This window comes from Stigmatopora nigra, chromosome 6 (genome assembly GCF_051989575.1).
Source record: "Stigmatopora nigra isolate UIUO_SnigA chromosome 6, RoL_Snig_1.1, whole genome shotgun sequence".
Lineage (NCBI taxonomy): Eukaryota > Metazoa > Chordata > Actinopteri > Syngnathiformes > Syngnathidae > Stigmatopora > Stigmatopora nigra.
This window is the reverse complement of record NC_135513.1, coordinates 10,170,680-10,191,416: the sequence shown is the minus strand read 5'-3', so window position 1 is coordinate 10,191,416 and position 20,737 is coordinate 10,170,680. Positions and strand designations below refer to the sequence as shown.

At 38.4% G+C, this 20,737-nt stretch overlaps 1 protein-coding gene and 1 long non-coding RNA gene across 2 annotated transcripts; both read right to left on the bottom strand.

The window, feature by feature from the left end:
- Positions 1 to 820: 820 nt before the first annotated feature.
- LOC144197582 (uncharacterized) lies at positions 821 to 5,900 on the bottom strand. The gene is made up of 3 exons (XR_013326548.1): positions 5,778 to 5,900; positions 5,604 to 5,684; positions 821 to 1,020 (listed from the first exon to the last, which is right to left on the bottom strand). It is a non-coding gene; the product is annotated as an uncharacterized LOC144197582 (long non-coding RNA).
- Positions 5,901 to 6,320: 420 nt separating this feature from the next.
- On the bottom strand, positions 6,321 to 20,687 carry nomo (nodal modulator). Its single transcript, XM_077718750.1, has 31 exons — positions 20,454 to 20,687; positions 19,546 to 19,635; positions 19,425 to 19,470; positions 19,232 to 19,332; positions 18,967 to 19,073; positions 18,793 to 18,865; positions 17,753 to 17,905; positions 17,531 to 17,668; positions 16,876 to 16,965; positions 16,695 to 16,800; positions 16,451 to 16,601; positions 15,410 to 15,587; positions 15,117 to 15,258; positions 14,893 to 15,024; positions 14,003 to 14,139; positions 13,844 to 13,931; positions 13,627 to 13,690; positions 13,455 to 13,550; positions 12,460 to 12,681; positions 12,101 to 12,183; positions 11,748 to 11,907; positions 10,759 to 10,885; positions 10,299 to 10,412; positions 9,826 to 9,953; positions 9,592 to 9,733; positions 9,146 to 9,229; positions 8,661 to 8,771; positions 8,439 to 8,540; positions 8,076 to 8,195; positions 7,895 to 7,987; positions 6,321 to 7,822 (listed from the first exon to the last, which is right to left on the bottom strand). The coding sequence occupies exons 1-31, from the start codon at positions 20,607 to 20,609 to the stop codon at positions 7,691 to 7,693; spliced, it is 3,666 nt and encodes a 1,221-aa protein (XP_077574876.1). The 5' UTR covers positions 20,610 to 20,687; the 3' UTR covers positions 6,321 to 7,690.
- Between the last annotated feature and the right edge of the window lie 50 nt (positions 20,688 to 20,737).

Here is a 20,737-nt window from a genome sequence, read left to right as displayed (position 1 = left end):
GCCCACATCCCAAAAATATCTTTAGTAGGCTGGTTGAGCACTCTAAATTGCCCCTAGGTATGAGTGTGAGCGTGAATGGTTGTCAGTCTTCTTGTGCCCTGCGATTAGCTGGCCACCGATTCAGGGTGTCTCCTGCCTTTGGCCCGGACTCAGCTGGGATACATACCAGCACCCTCCGTCACCCTAATGAGGATAAAGCGGTTCAGAAAATGAGATGAGATGAGAAACTCCTCTTTCAAGTTTCTAAAATACCAAGTCCAGTAGATTCAGAAAGCCAGGTCTCCTTAAGAAAAAATAACTACTATTTTATAAGTCCCACTGAACCAATTACTCTGTCGTGTTACATTTTTTTCCCACTCACAGCAATAAATAAATAAATAAGCAATTAACTTGCTGGTATACCTACAAGCAAACAGAAAAGGCATTTTTTGGCATATTTCACACTCCAGATGTATTCACCACACTTCTATGTAAATGCCTTGCACATCTTCATCAAGGTCATTCTCATTTGCTTCACACACCTTGATATGGAGTATGTGGAAAGATGGAAATGCAAAGTGGGAAATTACAACAAGTGTGAGAACGATAGTGCGGCCCGGCGGATGAGTGCTTAGCGTATTGGCCTCACAGCTCTGGGGTCCTCGGTTGACATCCAGGTTGGTCCACCTGTGTGGAGTTTGCATGTTCACCCCGGTCCTGCAGAAACCAGTACACTTTAATGCATTCGGATTCAACCAAGCATGTGTTCTCTCACAAACAACCTGTACATTTTGAATGTATAGAATTGATCAAACCAGTTACGGTAGAAAGAGGGATGAAACCAGCCAGCTGGTGAAGTGTGCCTGGAACAGGAGGGGGCAGATGGAATGGGTGCAGCCTAACATGACTTTTTAAAGCCTGAGGCGTCCTGCTGTAGGACACTGATGCAGCCAGTGTTTCATGTAATCGAGCAGCCTGCTGACTAGGTTCAAGAAGCACGCAGAGAGACACAGCAGCAGACAGGTGGCCTTGACAGCAACACTGCATGGGAGGAAAAAAAATAAGTCTTTCCCCCCTAACGATTGTGAAAAAAAATGGGTTGCATTTTTTTTCTTTACAATTGCATCAGTATCTTTTTGGATCAATCTGAAACTATATAAGAGTTCTTCAAGTGCAACATTTGATGTTGGGACATTGCATTAAACATTTTTCTTTTTAAACTGAATACAATGATATGCAATGCATGTTCAAGATTAGGGTCCGGTGGATGAGCAGTAAACGTGTTGACCTCACAGTTTTAAGATCGAGGGTTCAATTGCAAATTTGGCCCTTTCTGTATGAAATGTGCATGTTTTCCCTGGCTTGTGAGGGTTTTCTCTGGGTACTCTTGTTTCCTCCCACATGCCCAATTACATCCAAAGCTGGTTGAACAGTCTAAATTGATGAGTGTGGGTGTCAAATGGTTTTCTATGCACCATGTAACTTGTCAACGGTATAAGCCTTTGGTGGATAAAACTCTAAAATATTAATATTCTGCGACCTTTTTCAGATGTTCACTCCTTCCCCTGTCCCCGAGCAAACCCTTTAAGAGGAACAACCATTTTACAGAGCAAATTTTTCTTCCATGGACATTCATTACAGTACTGAATAATTTATTTTTTCTTCATCCAGACATTTTGCTGACTAGATAAAAAGTGAAACCTTGTTAAATGGGTTTGAAGGATTCTCCGTGCCTAATGGCTCTCGAATGCACCATGATTTCTTTGAGAAGGTTCGGTCCTGACCTTCCTCAATCATGGACCTTTTATTATTCCATATGCGAATAGGCAAGCTGATGTCAGACCACAAATTAACCCTATAAGGGCAATCATGTGAATCACACCAAAATTTAAATTTCCTATGCAGCTGGATGAAGGCCACAATAACTTATTAGCAGTGATGACCATGCTACAGAATAGAAGCTGAGAGAGAGCTCATCCAAATTCAGTCGAAGGTTATGGGATACTGGATGAAAAAGACAATCAATACAGAGAGGGATATATCAAGGAAAATGGAAAAATAGGTAAAATTCTATCTTCTAGAATCTATTCTATGCAATCTTAATTATCTTGACAGTCATGAGGTAGGAGAAGCTGACCAGTGTGGGTGGAGGCATTCTTACACGGATAAAACGTTGTCAAGGTCCTTCCGTCCTTTTCCCAAAGCCTCTGGACATGACTGGCCCTGTTGTCTGAGCAGATTAAAATTTAAAATACAGCTCAGACAGTAAGGGTATATACACACATGCTCGCCTATGCATGAACAGCCATATGCACAGCACCACACTGCAACAAGGATCTGAGCTGCTGAATGCCAGCTTCTGCTGCTAGGCAACAGTGTACAGAAAAAGAAGACAACTCTTGAGTTTTGACAGAGTAAAATAAAACTCATTTTTTTCAACTGGAATATGTGCATCTTGAGCTATTATTAATCTTTTAACTGAGGTTGGCGCGCTTAACCTTCATCCACCGGGCCACCAATGTCAAAACGAAAATAAACGAATAGGAAAATTAACAATAGGAATGATTAATAGGAATGAATCAAATCACAAACAGCAGCGAGGGTCCCACTTCATTGATTTGTGAATCATGTATTTGTAAAAATTTAGAATAGAAAAGAAGGGTTTATTCTCCTTGTGCAAGGTACAACAAAATTCTGGTACAGCTTTGTTCCATCATTCATTTTCTGAACCACTTATCCTTACATGGGTCTTGGGGTGTGATAGAGTCTATCGCAGCTAACTAGGCACGGGATACCCTGACTTGGTGGTAGGCGAATCGCAGGGCAAACAGACAAGCGTTCATGCTCACACTCAAACCTCTGGGCAATTTATAGTGCTGAATCAGCCTACCATGCATGTTTTTGGGATGTGGGAAGAAACTGGAGTACCCGGAGAAAACCCACACAAGAGCATCCAAACTTTATATAGTGAGGACCGACCTGGGATTGAACCCTCGAAACCAGAACTGTGAGGCCGAAACGCTACTTTGGTTCAGCAGTGTAATAATAATAAATCTAGCATTGTCTTATTTATTTGAATGAATTCAATAGTCAGTAGACAATAACACTTGTAATATTAACAAACAACTCTAATTGTTAGCCAGACGACACTGGAGAAGGGTATTTGGTTTTCACCATGACGGACATCAAGTGAGATTCAGTTTGGAATCCGACCTTTTTTGTACCTGTTATTTTTGGTAAGAATGACGACATACTGTATTGTGCTTTCAATGAGTTCCCCTGCAGCAGGGTTATCAGGCAGGAGGGCTGCAAGCTGGGCTTCTGAATACTAATCATAGTCTCTCGAGACACCTGATCTCCGCAATCCTTCACTCTTCTCTTACCATCGTTTTTTTTTTTTTTTTGTAGGGGAGGAAGTGAACGCTTAGGGCTAGATGCATTAAGCAGATGTTGGGAATTGGAGAGAACATCAAGGTTAAGAGGAATGGTGTAAGGAAAACCCCGGGCGATTCTGCTACCTGTGTAAGTATTTATGTGGAAGTATCTCACTGGGAGAAGGGTACATTTGCATACAAAAGATCATCTTCAAGGAGTCTGCCATCAGTTGGAAAGGTGGTGCATTTTAACTGATCCACATGGCTAATCATAATCCAAATGTACAAATGGCTTGTTTGTCAGTCCAGGCGTTTGTGAGAATCTGAATTATCGAAATCTATTGTTTTTAATACAAATCATAATGATTTATGAATTATTGTTATGTGAGCCCCTGATTTATTTTGTCACTTTTGTAGTCACCATTGTTTTCATTAAAAGCCTAAGTTTTGCTCCAGCAATTTTCGGCGCCTTTTTCCCCTGCATCCTTGTTTGACCCCAAATATGACAAATTGATATCATCCATGTGCACACAAGGCTGGATTTGTTAGAAAGGGAAGTCCACCATATCCTGCTTCTCTTCTCAGTTCCAGCAATGTTGTGACATTTTTTTTTGAGGTTGATATTGGTCACTTTGTTAGAAGGTGGATGCTGAGAGATGAACAGCCCAAGGTAGGATGTCTATAATTACATATTGATTTCTCTGATGCTGGTGGTATTCGGCCAGCTCTGTAAAAGTGTGGGATAAATCACCCTGCATCTATGATGACTAAGTATTTATTCGTTTTAATTCTATTGATCGAGATTGGGATTCATGCCCCTATACGCTCGTCATGCCCCTGTGTGGCTGTCTCCCCCATTTCAAAACTACAAGCTTATTCCGGCTGAACTCTGCCTGTAACAAAAAGATGAAAAATTGTTTACCTTCACTCTAAAAAGTTATTACATGTGCTGTGTTCTTTCTGTTAAAATAAGTCTGTTGTAAATTACAATGCAAGAGCTATATTGATCTAACTTTTACAATCAGATGAAAACATACACAAATGAGCTTTGAGTTGGATATTTTGAGATGGTAAAAACTAAATTTTGCTCTACAATATTTTTAAAACATTTTCATACATTGGGATAGTACAGTGTTATATCATTTTTGCCTACTTATAATTATATCACCTGTTTGGTATAATTTATTTAAAGTGTTTAAATCACTATTTCTTGAAATATTTGTACATGATGGTGTGGAGCATGGGTAGTGAATTTATGGCTTGGGAGCCATATGTGGCTCTTTAGATGGGTGTATACGGCTCTCCGCTAACCTGTGGTAAAATATGAGAAGAAACCTGGGTCCTGAACGCACTAATGCGAGTGTCATGCCGGCACTGTGACACCGACAGTGAAGTGACACAGCTCAAGTATGACATTCACAAATGACCTGCAAACTGTGCACTTGTCTGTATCAGTGCTGGAATCACACCCAATTTATTTTTGCGCTAACAGGCGCTGGTTAATGAGGTGAAGCAAAGCATCGCCCCTCTTCCCTCTCTTTTCTCTTCCTGTCTTCCTGTTGTTCCACAGATGATTCTGAGCACATCTGCTTGTGTTCACACAAATCAGTGTTGCGGGACCATTCAAAAAAGTTCATAATTGAACCCACAGTTTGTAATTTTCGCGTAAAAAAACCTAGCTTCCTGTTTTAACGTTGAGTAAAATGATGATGACGAAAATATTGTGATTATCATCTGTATGTTTGATTATCTTAACTTGGTTTTCACTAGTTTGTGACAATAAACCTATAATACACAGAAAATAATAATTATTCCCATAATAAATTGTCACATATTATGAATTGATATCACTTTACCAACAGTTGATGATTACAGAACAAGCCGCACACCTCATTCTCAGTAAACACAACAAACAACAAACTCAACAGCATCAGGATGTCCTATCAATTTGTTTCTTATTTCCAGGCCTTCTAAAGACATATGATGGGGGGCTGCATAAAGGGAAGCACCCATTAGTTTCCCTGGTGTCTGTGTTGTGGGAGGAATCAATATAAGTGTCCATGCTGGATTCATCTATATTCTACTGTGTGAACGGAATGCCCTTAGAAAGGGGATGGAGGATGAGTGGGTGGTTTCAGGGGAAGGGGTGACGAGAGTTCAGAGACAGGGTGACGCATAGAAGAAGGGAGGGGTTGAAGTAACTTTTAAAACCGAGGGGTCAAAGATTTTGGAAGTTTCATGAGCACTTACAGGTTGAAGAAACTTTGCTGGAATGACCGTGCTGAACTTTTGTTGCAAAGTAGAGTTTTCAAAGAAAGCATGCAGATTTTCCTTAGAAACAAATAAAGACAACAAATGTCGATGAGAGTCATTTCAACACACTTGAACACTTACACACAGCCACACACAATATAACCACGTCACCTGTCACTGAGAGGCTCATTAATCTGACAAGCGTTGTCCTCTCAGGGCAGGACTAGATGTTAGAGCCCTCTCCCTCTTGTCGTTGCATGATGGATCTTTCCAACCCTGGTCTGCCAAGCTGCCATTTAGGTCGACCTCCCTGTGGGCATCCATCAAGAAACACTTGCTAAGCATACTGTTGATCTAATTTGCAAATAGTCCTCATGTGCACACTTTTGTCTTATCTTTTCAAACATCAGGCATGTACAATTTACCACCTGGTAGTTTGCATGTAACTTCTTCAACGTCCTGTGGATCTACAGTGTTCCCTCGCTACTTCGCGGTTCAGCTACGACGGACTCAAAGCCTCGCAGATTTTCTTTGGAAAAAAATACAAATATTACATTGAGACAACATATTTTACAATTTTTTGTTATAACATGAATTTCACTCTCTACCCGTATTCTTTATGGTGTACAATATTCCCGGGGGGGGGGGGGGAGTGGCCAGATAAATTACACATTAATCAATCAAATAACAATGAGCCACACAGAGAACACAGTGTCACACACACACATTTAATCAGTCATGTAAATAAATTAGAATCTCAGTCCAAAGTGTTTTGAGTACCCAGTATCCCAAGAAAGTAGAAAAAAAAGAATCACACATTATTCAAATCTGTTTTCAACACGCTGAAAAGTGTTGCAGGAATTAACCTGACAGTTAAACAGAGTTCATTACCACAATATTTCTGTCATAACTCACATCTCCTTTTTGGGACAATTACTCAAAAGGGTGGATTGCTGGTGACAAAACAGAGAAAATCATACTACGTACTTCATATCTGAGTGCAGTTTCTCACCACAACATGCAGGTGTTGGACGAGTTCCATGATCACATAAACATACACTATTCAAAGGGTCACAAAAACTTTCAAAAGATGTAAAACTTCAATTAGAACTAATAGCAATATGTGACTTGTTATGGGCAATGATTAGATTTTCTTTTTGAAGCATATACTGTCAAAATCTCCTTAAGTCACTGTATTAAAGATTGAATCGGGATAAAATAAATAATTTAGCGGCCAAATAGTTACACTTATAATTGAAGCTTCAGATTTTCAGGAAAATGTTTTAACTTGCAATCAATGCCAAAATGTAGAAAAAAAAACGATATAACTATATGTGAAACAATTACTGTCGGACAGAGACCCCTGTAAATTTGATGAATTCAATATTTTATTCATGATTTATTGTCGAGTCCTCTGAATAGGTTGAGTTTTTAAAAATACCTGATCTATATGTCATGTTTAAAATGACCTGCTAACTTTTAATGGCAAAACCAACATCCAACACTTGATTTCATTACATGTAGTTTGTGCTAGTTTTGCAAATTCCAGGATTCTGACCGACAGTTGTAATGCTTAGTTAAAAAAAACAAACCCAACAACAATAACACAGCAACACTGCCATTTGAATCCAACAAAAAAGCATCCTCTTAAAAAAATAATACCGGAATAGTTAAGGTATGAGGTGCCTTGGATTCCAAAAGCAATAACCAAGTATTTCAGTAAAAAGAGACCTCACCATGCTATCGCAAAAAATGGTAACAAGTTTATCTTGTTTTTGTCCTAGGAGCAAAGCTGCCATGTCACATTCTCAATTCATAAGACATCGTTTTGTGTTTGATCTGTTTTTGGATAGCAACAAATAAATTTCAGTTGCTCCAACTTGTTACATGTACATAATTGGATCACAAATATAAGGAAGTGCTCGCCAGTTGCTCCAGAATGTAACTGATGAGAACAATGTTAGGTGCTTTCTTGTAATGATAAAAACAGCAGTAAAGGTTTAGTAAAATTTAACCGTAATCACTATGAAAACTGGGGCCATGACGGCTAGTAGCCTATTAAAATGTGTCTGGTATATTTTGCCTCATGTACGACGGGCCTTCTGCCTTTTGGCCTGACGTTTGGCTTCTTCCAGGGTGGCGTTGTCGCCACTGGCCTGGGTCATGCTCCTTACACCCTGAATGCGATTCATCATTTGTAAGAGGAAGGGGATGACCTAGAAAACAATTCTGGCACTTGAGTAAACAAATCAAGTTTAAAAATGTGCTTGTTGGTGGTGCTTGGATACCTTTTCATGGTTGTATGCAGCTAACAGGAGGAGGAGAGTGAGGGGTAAAGCAATGTAGGACCCCTGGGCAACATCTTGGTCAGGCATTTTGCGCTGCAGGAAAGGTCAGAGATGAACCGGTGTGAAGGGCTACAATTTAAATGAATATATCTTTTTTTAAATCCTGAAACACAGTCCTTACAGTTGGGTTGAACGTGAGTGTGACGTGTTTATGGTAACCAGTGGAAGTAAAGGAGACTTGAGGTAGAGTGTAGTCAAATTGCGTGCGGGTCAGCGTAGAGTACAGCATGAGAATGTAGCCCTGATGAAATGCAAAAATTATCATTAAAGGGAAAAACATCATCGCATTCTCATATACCTGACAATCAGGAAAAATTAGAGGACAAAACTACAAATGCAAGGTTCTAGTAAAAGTCTACATATCTCATAAGTATCTCATCTAACATTATCTGAAACAGATGTGAGAATTTTAAAGAATTTTAACATGGAATAATCTATATTTGAGGTCTTGCAATGGATTTTTGAAATGTAGGTAGGAAAATACCTCTCCATCTCTGTCCAGTGGGGGGAAATGGAAAAACAGGGACTGGCCCAGTGAGACACTGTGAAGGGGGTTGTCCAAGTTGTCAACCTTGTATAGCTTCACCTAAGCACAAAATAGAATGGGGGGAATAATTTGTTTAACCTCACTGAGCTCATACAATTTTCCCACAGAATGAAGCCAAGGAGATTTAGATAGAACTTTAATTTAAAAAAATTAGCCTACCGATAAAGTTGCTAGATGTTCCGGGGATGTAATGACATTCCCGCTAAGGTCAAATTGATTGATTTGTCTGAAGGCAATAATGTTGACTCCCTCAATGTCACTGCTGCCAACCTGAATAGGACAGTGAAAATTGTTACAGAATGTGCAGCTGCAGCTTGGACTCCAAAAAGAGATAAAACTGCCAGCAACTCACTGTCTGAAGAGAATAACAAGAATAAAAGCCCTTACAGCCTTGTAAGAGAGATTAAGGCGGCTGTACTTCTCAAAATGGGACAAATTACAAATTAAAAGCTTTCCAAAATATAACATTTAATAAAATAACATTCTAAAAAGTGCTTCCAAGATGAACAGATGATGTAACACTTTGTAATTATAAGTCTTATAATATATACATACACCCATATCCCCCCCCCCCCACACACACACTACATATATATATGTATACTGCATTCCAAAAAGTCATTCTTAATGGACCTGTGACTGACCTCAATGGCTCTTTGTTGTGGTAAGGCTCTTTCTATGTGGTCGTTACCTTCAGCTCGTAGCTGAATCAGGTACTTGCAACCAGGCTGCATAAAAAAAAGGTGAATAATGAATTAAATGACTGAATAAAAGCTGATATTTTAAAATGCTTCACCACCCCAATAGTAACGCAATAAAAATATTGTGCTTGGATTTTATTTTGTACGCTCCATATGATTGCTGCTGCGCGCAAAAGGCGAGAGTAGTGCGCAATTGCGAAAATCAGAGTTATAGAAATAACTGGAAACTTAAGAGAGCATGACATTATGTTCTTCGCAAGTGTATGTAAACTTTTGACCACAACTGTACACCACTGCACGGCTTGCGTTTACAAGGGTTACTTTTGCAAGGCACCATTTTAGTCATTTCAAAATTGTAAAAATAAAATGTGAAAAACAGCTACTCTTACCAGCAGACCTCTCAGTCTGAAGCGACCTTCCTCATCTGTGACGGTGTCCTCACTGTATATGCTACAGTCGCCTTGGCCCACCGCTTCCACTGCAATGTCCCTCTCCGCATCCCCACTCAAGGACTGCACTGTTCCATAACAACTAGGACCACAAATACTGATTGTAATTTTTTCCCAGACATTTATAGTACTTTATAATTCTTATAAAAAGAGTTGAACATGACTTCAAATTACCTATACGCAGTCTTAATCCCTGTTATCTCGATACTGAGGATTTGACCCTCTTCTACCGAAATCATTTGGGATGTTGGTTCAAAGCGGAATTCTTTCATCATTGGCTTGAAGTAGTACTGACCTGGACTCTGGAAAGGACGGAAAATGTTTATGTCGAATAAAAAGCAATGAAAAAAAAAAATAGTATGCTTAGCAAGTCTGAATTGCAAAAAAAAAGGACGTCACAAAAAAATAGTTTTTCACCATCAACATCCAAAATGTGTTGGATGTTTGCCATTGAAAATCTAAAGCATTCTTTTGTGTACACCGCATGTCTTTGCCGAGTTTCATGTTTCTCTTATATTTACTGTCTTTTAAAAAAAAACACTCAAATTCATCAAGGCCCATTGAAGACAAATCATTAATTGCAGATTAGATTTTTTTTATGCTGCTTCTGGCATTGGGGTTTCGTGAAATGTAAAATTAGTTCTTACCAGGTTATTGAATGTGAGCAGACCCGTATCCTGAGTTAAGAGGTTAGACCGAAATTGCCCACCACTCAGAGAAAGAAGGACTCCAGACAATGGCTGACCATCTTCTGTTTTTATCTAAGATGTAGACACAAAAAAAGGAGTACAATTCAGTATGTTTGAAAACCGTCAACTTTTTTCAAAATTAAATTGCATTAAATTAATATTAAAAAAAGACAAAAGGTTTAGAAGAGTTAAGAGATGCAGGCAAACAACTAAAAGTAGTTCGATAACAGATTTTAATAGATGAGGGTGACAGCCAGCCTAAGTGCCATATTTAATTATTAAACAAAACTCTTACAGCACTAAAAAGCTTTTTAAAATGATTGTGTACATAAATGTCACATGTAACAAGACAGTGAAACTACAAAATTTTGGCGGTGTAAACGGGGGTCAGTTATTGAGATGACTGATACAAGCGTACCTTGAAGGTGATTCCAGCCAGAGCAAAAGCCTTGAAATCTCCCTGGCTTCCATCTACATGACTCAGGACAAATCCTTCCTTAATGGCACTGATATCATACTGCATGTTGCTGTGTAGGGGGCCAACGCTACAAAGATGTGGAGAATAAATGAAATGAGTTGAACAAAGAATGTGTTGATGATACATGAAAGCACATTACATACATGTCCAACATACTATTCTCAAAGTGTATATTTGATGAGAAAGCAGCCTGCCATTTTTGTTCCATTTCAGTACATGCTACAATCACCATTCATTACATATATTGAATGATATGAACGAATGATGGACAAAAATTTAATTCTGGTTAATTCCCATGGCTTCTGATTCCAAATACCTATGAGAAAGTTATTAGAAATACATTTAAGTTGCATATTTATTGGAAAGAGAAAAAAATGTAGTGACTATCCATTGATAATGTTCAAAGTAATTAAGGCACTCCGAGACTATAACTACGAGGCGGCTCAAGGGAAAATTTAGTTTGAAAACTTTGCTCTTTTTAGAACACTTGCAGTTCAGATTTATGATTTTGAGACCAAGATATTGAGAACAAAGAGTGAACACAACTACTGAATGCTCAGCAACGGGATTCTTAACTACATCCCAATTATTTATAACTTCCGCAAATAAGAAAAAATTACGCATTATCTCAAAGAGGAAAGCCATCTCTACTCATAAGAACAAATTTCTTTTTTTTTTTAAATATCTGAGGCAATATACTGCCAAGACATCTCAAGTTTAAAGAAGAGACTTAAAAGCTCAGCTTTCAATAAAGGCATTAGAGTGTTTATGGCCTGTCCAGAATCAAAACTTAATTTGTAAAATTTAGAATGATGGTTATCTTTTCAACCAGTTTCATTTGAAATGGATAACATTGTGATTTGGTGCCAACTTCCTCAGAATATTAACTTTGATTGATTGCTTGTTGAGCAGTGTCTGATTCCTTGTACCTGTAAGCACCATTCTCATTGGTGGCAACAGTGATGAGTGGTGAAGTAGCTCCTTTTTCACTAATGGAGATCTCCACACCTTGCAGCTCAGGTGACACTTTGCCCTCCAGAAAAAGCCCGGCACGACCCATTATGTCCACCGTGCGACCAGGGCACGATTCTGCAATTTCACCCAAAATATACTGTCATACTTGTTAAAGATAGAAGCATGTACTAACAGTACAAGTTGGGAAAATGATAAAAATGGTTGTCTCTGGACCTATCATTGATTTTATTTTCTTAAGACACTGATCAACATGAATGATAAAACAACCAAAGGAGTGACTATCAACTACAACCGTCAAAGAGCATACCTCCTGTGATCGTGGCCTCCACTTCAGGGGGGTAAAACAGCAGCTCCTTTGAGGAGGGGGTCACTGTGATTTTCTCTCCAGCTCTGTAAAGTAAATATTAATCATTGGTTCAAGCCTGAATCCTAAAACATTGACATAAATACGCACATACTAACATACACACACACACACACACACACACACACACACACACAAATAAAGATAAAGCAATACCATCTAAGAATGTAAGTAAAAACAACAAGGTAATAAGCTTTCGCTAAGAGGTTATAAACTTGATGCAAGCAACCAACAGATGAAATAGCGAATAGATCTTGTGAATTAAGATAGTACTATAAGAATCAATATCAAATGCAAACTACCTTGCCCAGTATGAAAACTCGTAGTGGAAGGGTCCTGTTAGATCATCAGCCTTTTCTTGGAATGGTGGACTATCATCCTTGAGGGCTCCTTCGTCTTCAGCAGCTCGTCTTTCTCGTTCTTGGCGTCGCAACTGAATCTCCTGCAACTGCTGCTCCTGTCTCTGCTCTTGCAGACTTCGGAGTGGTCCTAGAACCAAAGCTGGCTCACTCTCAATGGACGATCTAAGAGGTGATGGAGAAACGGAACTCTAAAAGATGGGCTTTGTAATTGGTACGCAACAGGAAAGATGATGTCATTGAACCATGGCAATATCACCATACATTCTCAGTGCTCATCTTCAAATAAACATCTACTTTGTGTATGAAATACAATTGAAATAAATAATGATTATTTTGCACATTTTAACTTTTAAAGGTTCTTCAATATCAGTAAACAAACGGACAAGAGGGATAAAAGGGAATTAAGGAAGTAAATCGAACACTGGTAAAATGCAATTTGGCAAGGTTTCCTAACCACTGTGCCATGAGCTATGGTCAGGTAAGCCGCGGGAAATTACTGCATATAAGCCACCCGCACGTATAAACAGCACCCTTAAAAATACCAAATTTTACAATTTCTCACGTATAAGCCGCCCCCTGATTTGCAATCTTCATCACTATATTCATGGTTTTAATATGGGGTACAAATGTGTTACTTTGAAGGGAAAATCTTAAGGAAAATCATCTGAGGTACTGTATGAATCAAAAATACATTATCATTAGGAAGTTAGTAATTTATCCAGTAATGTCTGTTTTCTTACTGCAAAAACTTTGGCTTACCTATTTATTTATTTCTTATTCATTTGTTGTCATTTGTGCACTATGTGTTGAAAGCGTAACATCTCATTATACTTGTATAATGACAATAACAGCATTTAATTCAATGCAATAAGTCATTAGTAAAAGTGTTTCTGATTGTACAATTGAAGATATGATAATTAATTAACGATTCTCACTTTATAGTGACTGTGACATCCAGAATTTTGTCAGTGGTGATTAGCCCCGTCAAGTGATGGCGCACTGCAGTAAGAGTCAGGATACTTGGTGCTGAGCTGTTAAGACAAGGTATATATTACAGCCTGTTGGAATTGAATAGAGGTAGATGGTAATGTCGGCAGTAATACATACGTATCATAGGTGTAAAAATCCTGCTCAAACTGGTGGCAAGAGCGAGGGGTGACTTTGTAGACACCTGGATTAGACACATTTATGTGAATAAAAACTACTAAGTACATAATCCAAACTGGTGAATCACATTACCCTTGTTTACTCAGATGCCCCCCCCCCCCCTTTCCTAAATTTAGATTTTATAAAGTGTATTCACTTTGCTAATAATGAGTCTCACCTGGTTTGGAGAGGCAGAAACGGTTGACTCCCTTGGAGAGATTGTAGATGCCTACATTTTCAGGTTTGCTGCCATCCTGGAAGAACTCCTATATACAGAAACAAATGAATGTAAGTGTGTATTAATAAAGGCTCACCTTAGAAGTTATTAGTCACTGACCAAAGTGATTGCATGAGAAAGGGAACACCGTAGGATGTAGCCAATTTGCCGGAACTCAACACCCAAGATGTCAGTGTCCACAACCTCGACTTCCGTGGATTTATGTTTCCAACACCACTCCTCGTGTGAGATACTTACTGATGAATATAAAATAAAAACAAAAATAATGAATGTCCAGACATTCCTCAACTTACATAATACTTACGTGCACTCAACGCAAGTTCTTACTGCGCGTTCCAGTAATGTATGAATGTTCATACTGAACTATACGTCCGTAAATTCTATTACCGTATCGTATAAAACACCCCAAAATTACAAATCATAAACCTGACATTGCAAAATAAAAAAACGAGAATTTCAAATAAATTGAATTCAAGGTTTTCCTGCAATAGCCACCTTTGTTTTAAATTAGATGATTAGCCACTTGTTTTAACTTACTCTTTGTAGTTGTATGCATATAACTACTACATCTTTCATGACTTAGTGTTACATTGCAAATGAACAAGCGAAGAGCCCAGTTTATTGACTAACGAAATCATCTCATCTCATTTTCTGAACCGCTTTATCTTCACTAGTCGCAGGAGGTGCTGGAGCCTATCCTAGCTGACTTTGGGCCAGAGGAAGGGGACTTCCTGAATTGGTGATCAGCCAATCGCAAGGCACACTGATTCCGAAGGGCAATTTAGAGTGTCCAATCAGCCTACCATGCATGCGTTTGAAATGTGGGAAGAAATCAGAGTAGCCGAAGAAAACCCACGCAGGCAACATGCAAACTCCACACAGGTGGACCGACCTGGATTTGAACCCAGGTCCCCCCCTGTGAGGCCGAAGCTCTAACCAATCATCCACCGGGCCCCCCCTTGACTACAGATAATCATTTGATTCCTGACCTTTGTATTTTCCAGGCAGAACATTGTCAAAGGAGAAATTGAGAATTTCACTGCTGCCTGACAAGGGCATAATCCTTCTCTCTCCTGAGCGGCTCACTGGTTGGAGTGTGACTGACAGGTCATCACAGGATGCTAAAATTCAACAAGAGAGTACAATTTTTCATTTTCATTTTGTTAAGAAATACTGCTTGGAAAGATAGTAATAGCACAAAGTCATATTTTACCCAAACAGTAGACCTTTCCAGAGACTGAGGCCATAAATTGGGTAAAAAGTAGGTCTGTGTGTGGTTTATCCACAACTGAAAACTCCAGAGCATGAGGATGCAGAGCCAGGCCTGCTTTCACATCTACCTCAGGTAGTGACACCTAATCACAAAGAGAGTGACAAGCAAATGATTTAATTGTACACTAGATAACTAGAAAATACATTTGTAATTGGCGGAATAAAAGGGAATCTGCAATTTCTTAAACAAGATAAAGGTCTGCATGATGTAATTTAAAGCCATTACTGTCATACATGGATGCTGTAATCTCCAGGTTTGGCCTGGAAGCAAAAAGCTCCCTGGGTGTCTGAGTCAACAATCCAAGCAGAGGGCTTTTCGTGGCCCTTGTGTGTCAAAGTGACCTTGTAGCGACCTTGCTGCTTCATTCCCTCAGGCAGGCGACTGATGGAGATTTGTCCACAAACACTGAACCTGCATGACAATGCAGATTATCAAGGTCTCATTATCATCATACTGTGACCACCAAAATAAACAACAGATGCACAATCTAATGACACACAGTGGGAGGAAAGCTAAATCAACCCTCAGTAATTTCTTTTTTGTTAATGTGCAACCATGTTTTGAATAATTGCACCAATCCTGCTTTGAGATTGGACTGTATAGACAGCAATGGTATATCTGTCAACAGACATGATTTCTGAAGGTCTTTGGAAGAGTGGCAAATGCTGAATGTTTCGATGTATAGAAAATATGCCTGTTTATTTGTATAAAGCCTAAAGAAAAGGTTTACAAAAATGAATGTAAAGTACGTAATGAAGGATAAACAAATTCACAATTCTTTTGAGCAAGAGAAATTTTTCAAACTGATGTGTGCATGCTTTCTAGTCGCTGGAGTCATAGTCCAACTTGAAACTTGTGAAATTGTTTGGATGCTAGGTAGGCTCTTGACTCTGATAAGCACTTGTAGAATCCATAGTTTACATCGCTTATATTTCCTTCTAAATCCTGCAAATTAGTGGTGTTGTAATAGTTTAAACAGATTTGGGATTTTATTTAAAATCAGACTATATTTTATGACGAATTTATCCAAAAATGTTAGCATTTCCAACAGCCTAACACTTTCTGTTATTGTAAAATATGAGTAGTATAACATTAAACATTTTTCTTACCAGTTTGTACATATTCTTTTTCTTTAAAATGCTCTCACCTCATTTTTAAATTAGTAAATAAGTAGTGTATCAAAGCATACTTGAATATTTCCCCCATTCACTTGCAAATGTATGTTGTTCCGTGTGTAAGAGTTTGCAGATTCTAGTAAAAACAACCAGACATACCCTGCTGTAATTATGTCAGGAAGTTGTGGAGTGTTGGGGGCAATTTTTACTGTTACGGGTTCAAAGAACATCTGCTCCTTGTGGACGCGGATGGTGTAAGTACCGGCTGTCATGTTCTCCAGCCTGTAAGAACCATCCTCTTTGCTGACAACTAAGGGACAAACGCAAAGAATGTAAGAGGAAACAACAGTAAAGCAAATACACTATTACAACAAAATAGCATGTTTCCATCTCTTAGAATTACCTTTTAGCTCATTGTTGATGGAGACTGCAGCATCAATTACACCTTCCCCATGAATACTATTCAGGACCCGACCAGTCACAGAAAAACCCATGACACGAAAGATGGGCTACAATGACAAATGAAGAAAAAGGATGAGGTGAATTGAACATTAACGTAAGATTGAAATTAGATATTTATTTACCTTAAGCGTCAAACTGTTGTGCTCCACTTTAAAATTCCTTCTGGAAGGAGCAACATCAAAAGTGATCCTGTCTCCTCTGTAGAAGGGTACCTGAGAAAGAGATACTAATCACCAAAAAGTTTTTTTGAGCATTATTATTTTCAACACTAACCAGAATTGATATTTACTCGAGTTAGAATTATCTGGGAAAGTAACAAGATAAAAGGGGCTGATTCAATATAAAAACGTTATCTTTAAAAAATATATTTAAGGTTAGAAGCAATGCGACATGATTACTTTTTTTTTTAAACAATGTGATATGAAATGTTTTAAGAAACAAATAATGAACCTAACTGTATTAAATTATATTCTTACAGGATTTCAAACAGGTCATAGGCCATTAATTCCTGGTAATTGTTTTTTGATACAAGAAAATCTCAGGTATAAATCAAGTATCATTCCCATAGGAAGGAGCTGTACCATTACATTTGTTTAATAAACATCATTGAAGCAGGTAACTTACGGCCATAACTCAGTTTTTTTTATTACCCCTTTATTAATGGCGGATTTTGTAATGAATGAGGAGCTGATCTATACATTTACATCTCCCTCCTCTCGGAAGATATTCAGGCTAATCAATGAACTGTCCAAACCTCAGTGTTGATGAAAGGCTTACCACTGTATACTCTCCACTAGATAGTGAAGGGTAGGTGAAGGTACCATCATCCCTGGAGCGGGCACTGCACAAGTAGATAAGGGAGCTGTCCCCAATGTCAGCTCCCTCCACTGGAGAAAAGTTGCATCCTTTCACATCCTGGGAATCAAACAAACATTACTTTGGCAAATGTTGTGAATATAATCTGCACATACGAATAGGGTTAATCTTTACTCGGTTTACCTCTCTTTTCACTTTAGCCGAGTAAAGCAGGAAGGTGACCTCTTTCATAGGCTCTCCATCACTGCGGACCTCCCCTGAGACATCGTAGCCTCCAACCACCAGATGGTCGGTAGCCACCCCATTAGCAGCGGAAATGTGTACCGATGTAGTACTCTGTAGTGAAAAGGCAAAAGTTGCTAAAGCAGTCTATCTAAAATGTTCCTATAGGCTGAGGTGCAGTAATGACTTGTTTTCAACACATCAGAATCATGCAGTCTTTGCTTATTGTGTGACTTTAACCAGTTAATAGACATCAGTTCAAGACTTAAAAATCACTACTAAAATAAATTGTAATAAAATACTTTCTTTAGAAGACAGGGGGATGACTACTTTTTAACCAATTGAATGATTTTTAAAAAGTTGCCAGATCTTTTTGATGATTTAAATAAATATATTTATAATACATAATTAATATATATTTAGATTTTATTTTTATAAATGGATTAAAAGCCCAGAATATGGGTTTTATAGAACTAAATCTGTTTATTTTAGCTTTTTTATATATCTTTTTAGATTTTACAGAATTATTTTTAAACTAAAACACGGAAAAAAATTATTAAAAATGTACAATGATAGATTTAAAAAGGGGAAAATCAGAAAATTTAATATACTTCTATACTCTTCATTGGAATTTGATTCTAAAACTGAAAGTCGGAACTCATGATTGACTTTCCCGGGCCGCACAAAATGATGCTGCGGGCCAGATTTGGCCCCCTGGGCCGCCACTTTGACACCAGTGGTCTACGGCAACCTCCGGGACCTTTGTGAGGATTATTGGCATGATAAATGATTGAAAGACTACTTTACTGGGTAAAATACATTACTAACTTAACACACAGGTATTTAAAAGTTTTCTGTTGAACATTGTGTAGAACTACTACTGTAGGATGGTAGTTATTACAATATGATAAAGGTTGGATTTATAACACTATATGAAAAAATAGCAAAAATTCTTTCTGTTCATGTAAATGACTGTTACATTATATACTAAGGCTACGAACTTGCTCCAGGATCCAGGAAGGATGGGAAGCAATGATGTCAAATGTTCCAGGGAGAACTTTGTGAAAGTTATACCTGTGTTAGAAGAATGGTAGGGGAAAGGAAAGTTCGCATTATACCCAATTAGTATCAAAACTGCAAATCCATGATTAAATAGAAATGCTTAATCAACATACGCTCCTCCAGGCTGGGTGATAACAGTCTGAAGGGTGTCATCTGTCCCAGTTGGCCTCAATTTAACTTCGACTCCAGATGGACCGAGAAGATGGCCTTTACTCAAGACCTGTGCGATGAAATGATCATTGAATTCATAGTGTCACGGGTTAGTTAGGTTCAATTCCACATAAACGATTCAGAAAACATAGTTTACGATGTTTTTATTGTAGCAATAATCTTAAAATGAACGGTAAAAGAAAAGCAATTAAAAAACAAAATTCTTACCATTCCCGATATTGAAAACCCAGTGAAAACAAAGTTGATGTCCTCTTCTTTTGTACAAATATCAGTGACGCCATCCACATGAAGGTCCACACTAGTGGGTTCTGGTCAATTAAAAGGAAAACATTAAAAATAACAATATACAATTTTATTGACTATTTTAGTAAAATATCTGTGTGAGTAATGCAGCACCTACCGAAACTCCACCCAAGGGGAGGTTCAATCTTTAAAACAAAATCTCCCTTTGCAGGACAAAATAAAACGAGTGTATGAGTGTCATCAATGAAAAAACGTACATTTCAATGTGTGTTTCCTACCTTGTCATAAAGAGGAATCATAAAGTATCCATTTATAGGTGCACAGTCAGTGTGGTGCTTTAATGAACCTTGTTTGGTGTAGAGTTTAATCTATTAAAATACACAAAAAGAAAATAATAAATGACAGTATGCAATGTGTATTTTAAGTGAAAATCCAGTCCAAGCAATGTGTGGAAATAATTGGGTTGAAGTGTGTGAAGTGCAAACGGAGCAATCTGTCAAGTACAATTAAATCCAGATCTGACTTGGGTGCTTAAATGGAGGAGGGGGTCAAGCCAGCTTACCAGAACCACATGGGGGGCTGGGCTTTATTAATTTTAAAAATCCATTTTACTTTGGCACCAGGCAGGGGACACCCTGAATTGGTGGCTATCCAATCAGGGCACAAAGAGATGGACAACCATCTGCATACCAATTTTATAGAAAATGGGTATAGTTTTCTCTTTTGCAGTTTATTTGGGGCATAATGTTTAAGATCGTATAAAGAATTGTGTTAGTTCAATGTAAAAAATGTGTCTCTATTGATGACAAATCCAAGTTACGAACCGACTGCTGGCAATAAGTAATTTCGTAAACAGAGACCCCACTGTATATTTAAAAAGAAGAGGTAAACAAGAAATAAAACAGATGGTGGGGATTGTTTTATTAATAGCTTGATTTCATGTGGATTTATTGTTGTCTGTAGGGGGGCGGGGCAGGGGGATTTCACGTATGGTGAAGGGCATAATGTATCTTGCCATGGGATTAACTCGCATCTCGTGATCCATGTTCTCCTTCACATTGATACGTCTGCCGGTTAATAAACAAGTAACGTGTATACGGCTCATTCATAAAAAAGTAATGTACAAGCCTTCCCACGTAATAATAAACGAGCAAAATGGCTTAAAAATATGTACTTATGCACTCACCTCAATCAACGAGTAATTGATTTCAACGTCGGACTTCACAAAGCCCCCGCACGCCACTACAATATCATCAGAGGACGCGGCCAAAAACTGAGAATAAGTGATCCAAAGCAAGATCAATAGACAATTTGTGTCAGCTCGAATTGTGATTGTCCACATTTTGGTGGATGGTCCTTGCCAATTCACTCTTCTGTAGAACCGAACCTCCACGCTGCATCCGCTTCCGCACCAGCTGACTTGCTGTCATTAAAACTCTTCAAAGTAAAACCACAGCGCTCTCAGCTGGC

What these genes read in the sequence shown, in the direction of transcription:
- nomo (XM_077718750.1), bottom strand. Translation starts at nt 20,609, where the DNA reads ATGTGGACAATCACAATTCGAGCTGACACAAATTGTCTATTGATCTTG. An exon ending in CATCAACAATGAGCTAAAAG is followed by an intron (nt 16,602 to 16,694) that starts GTAATTCTAAGA and finishes TTTGTCCCTTAG; the next exon opens with TTGTCAGCAAAGAGGATGGT. An exon ending in CTGGAGATTACAGCATCCAT is followed by an intron (nt 15,259 to 15,409) that starts GTATGACAGTAA and finishes CTTTGTGATTAG; the next exon opens with GTGTCACTACCTGAGGTAGA.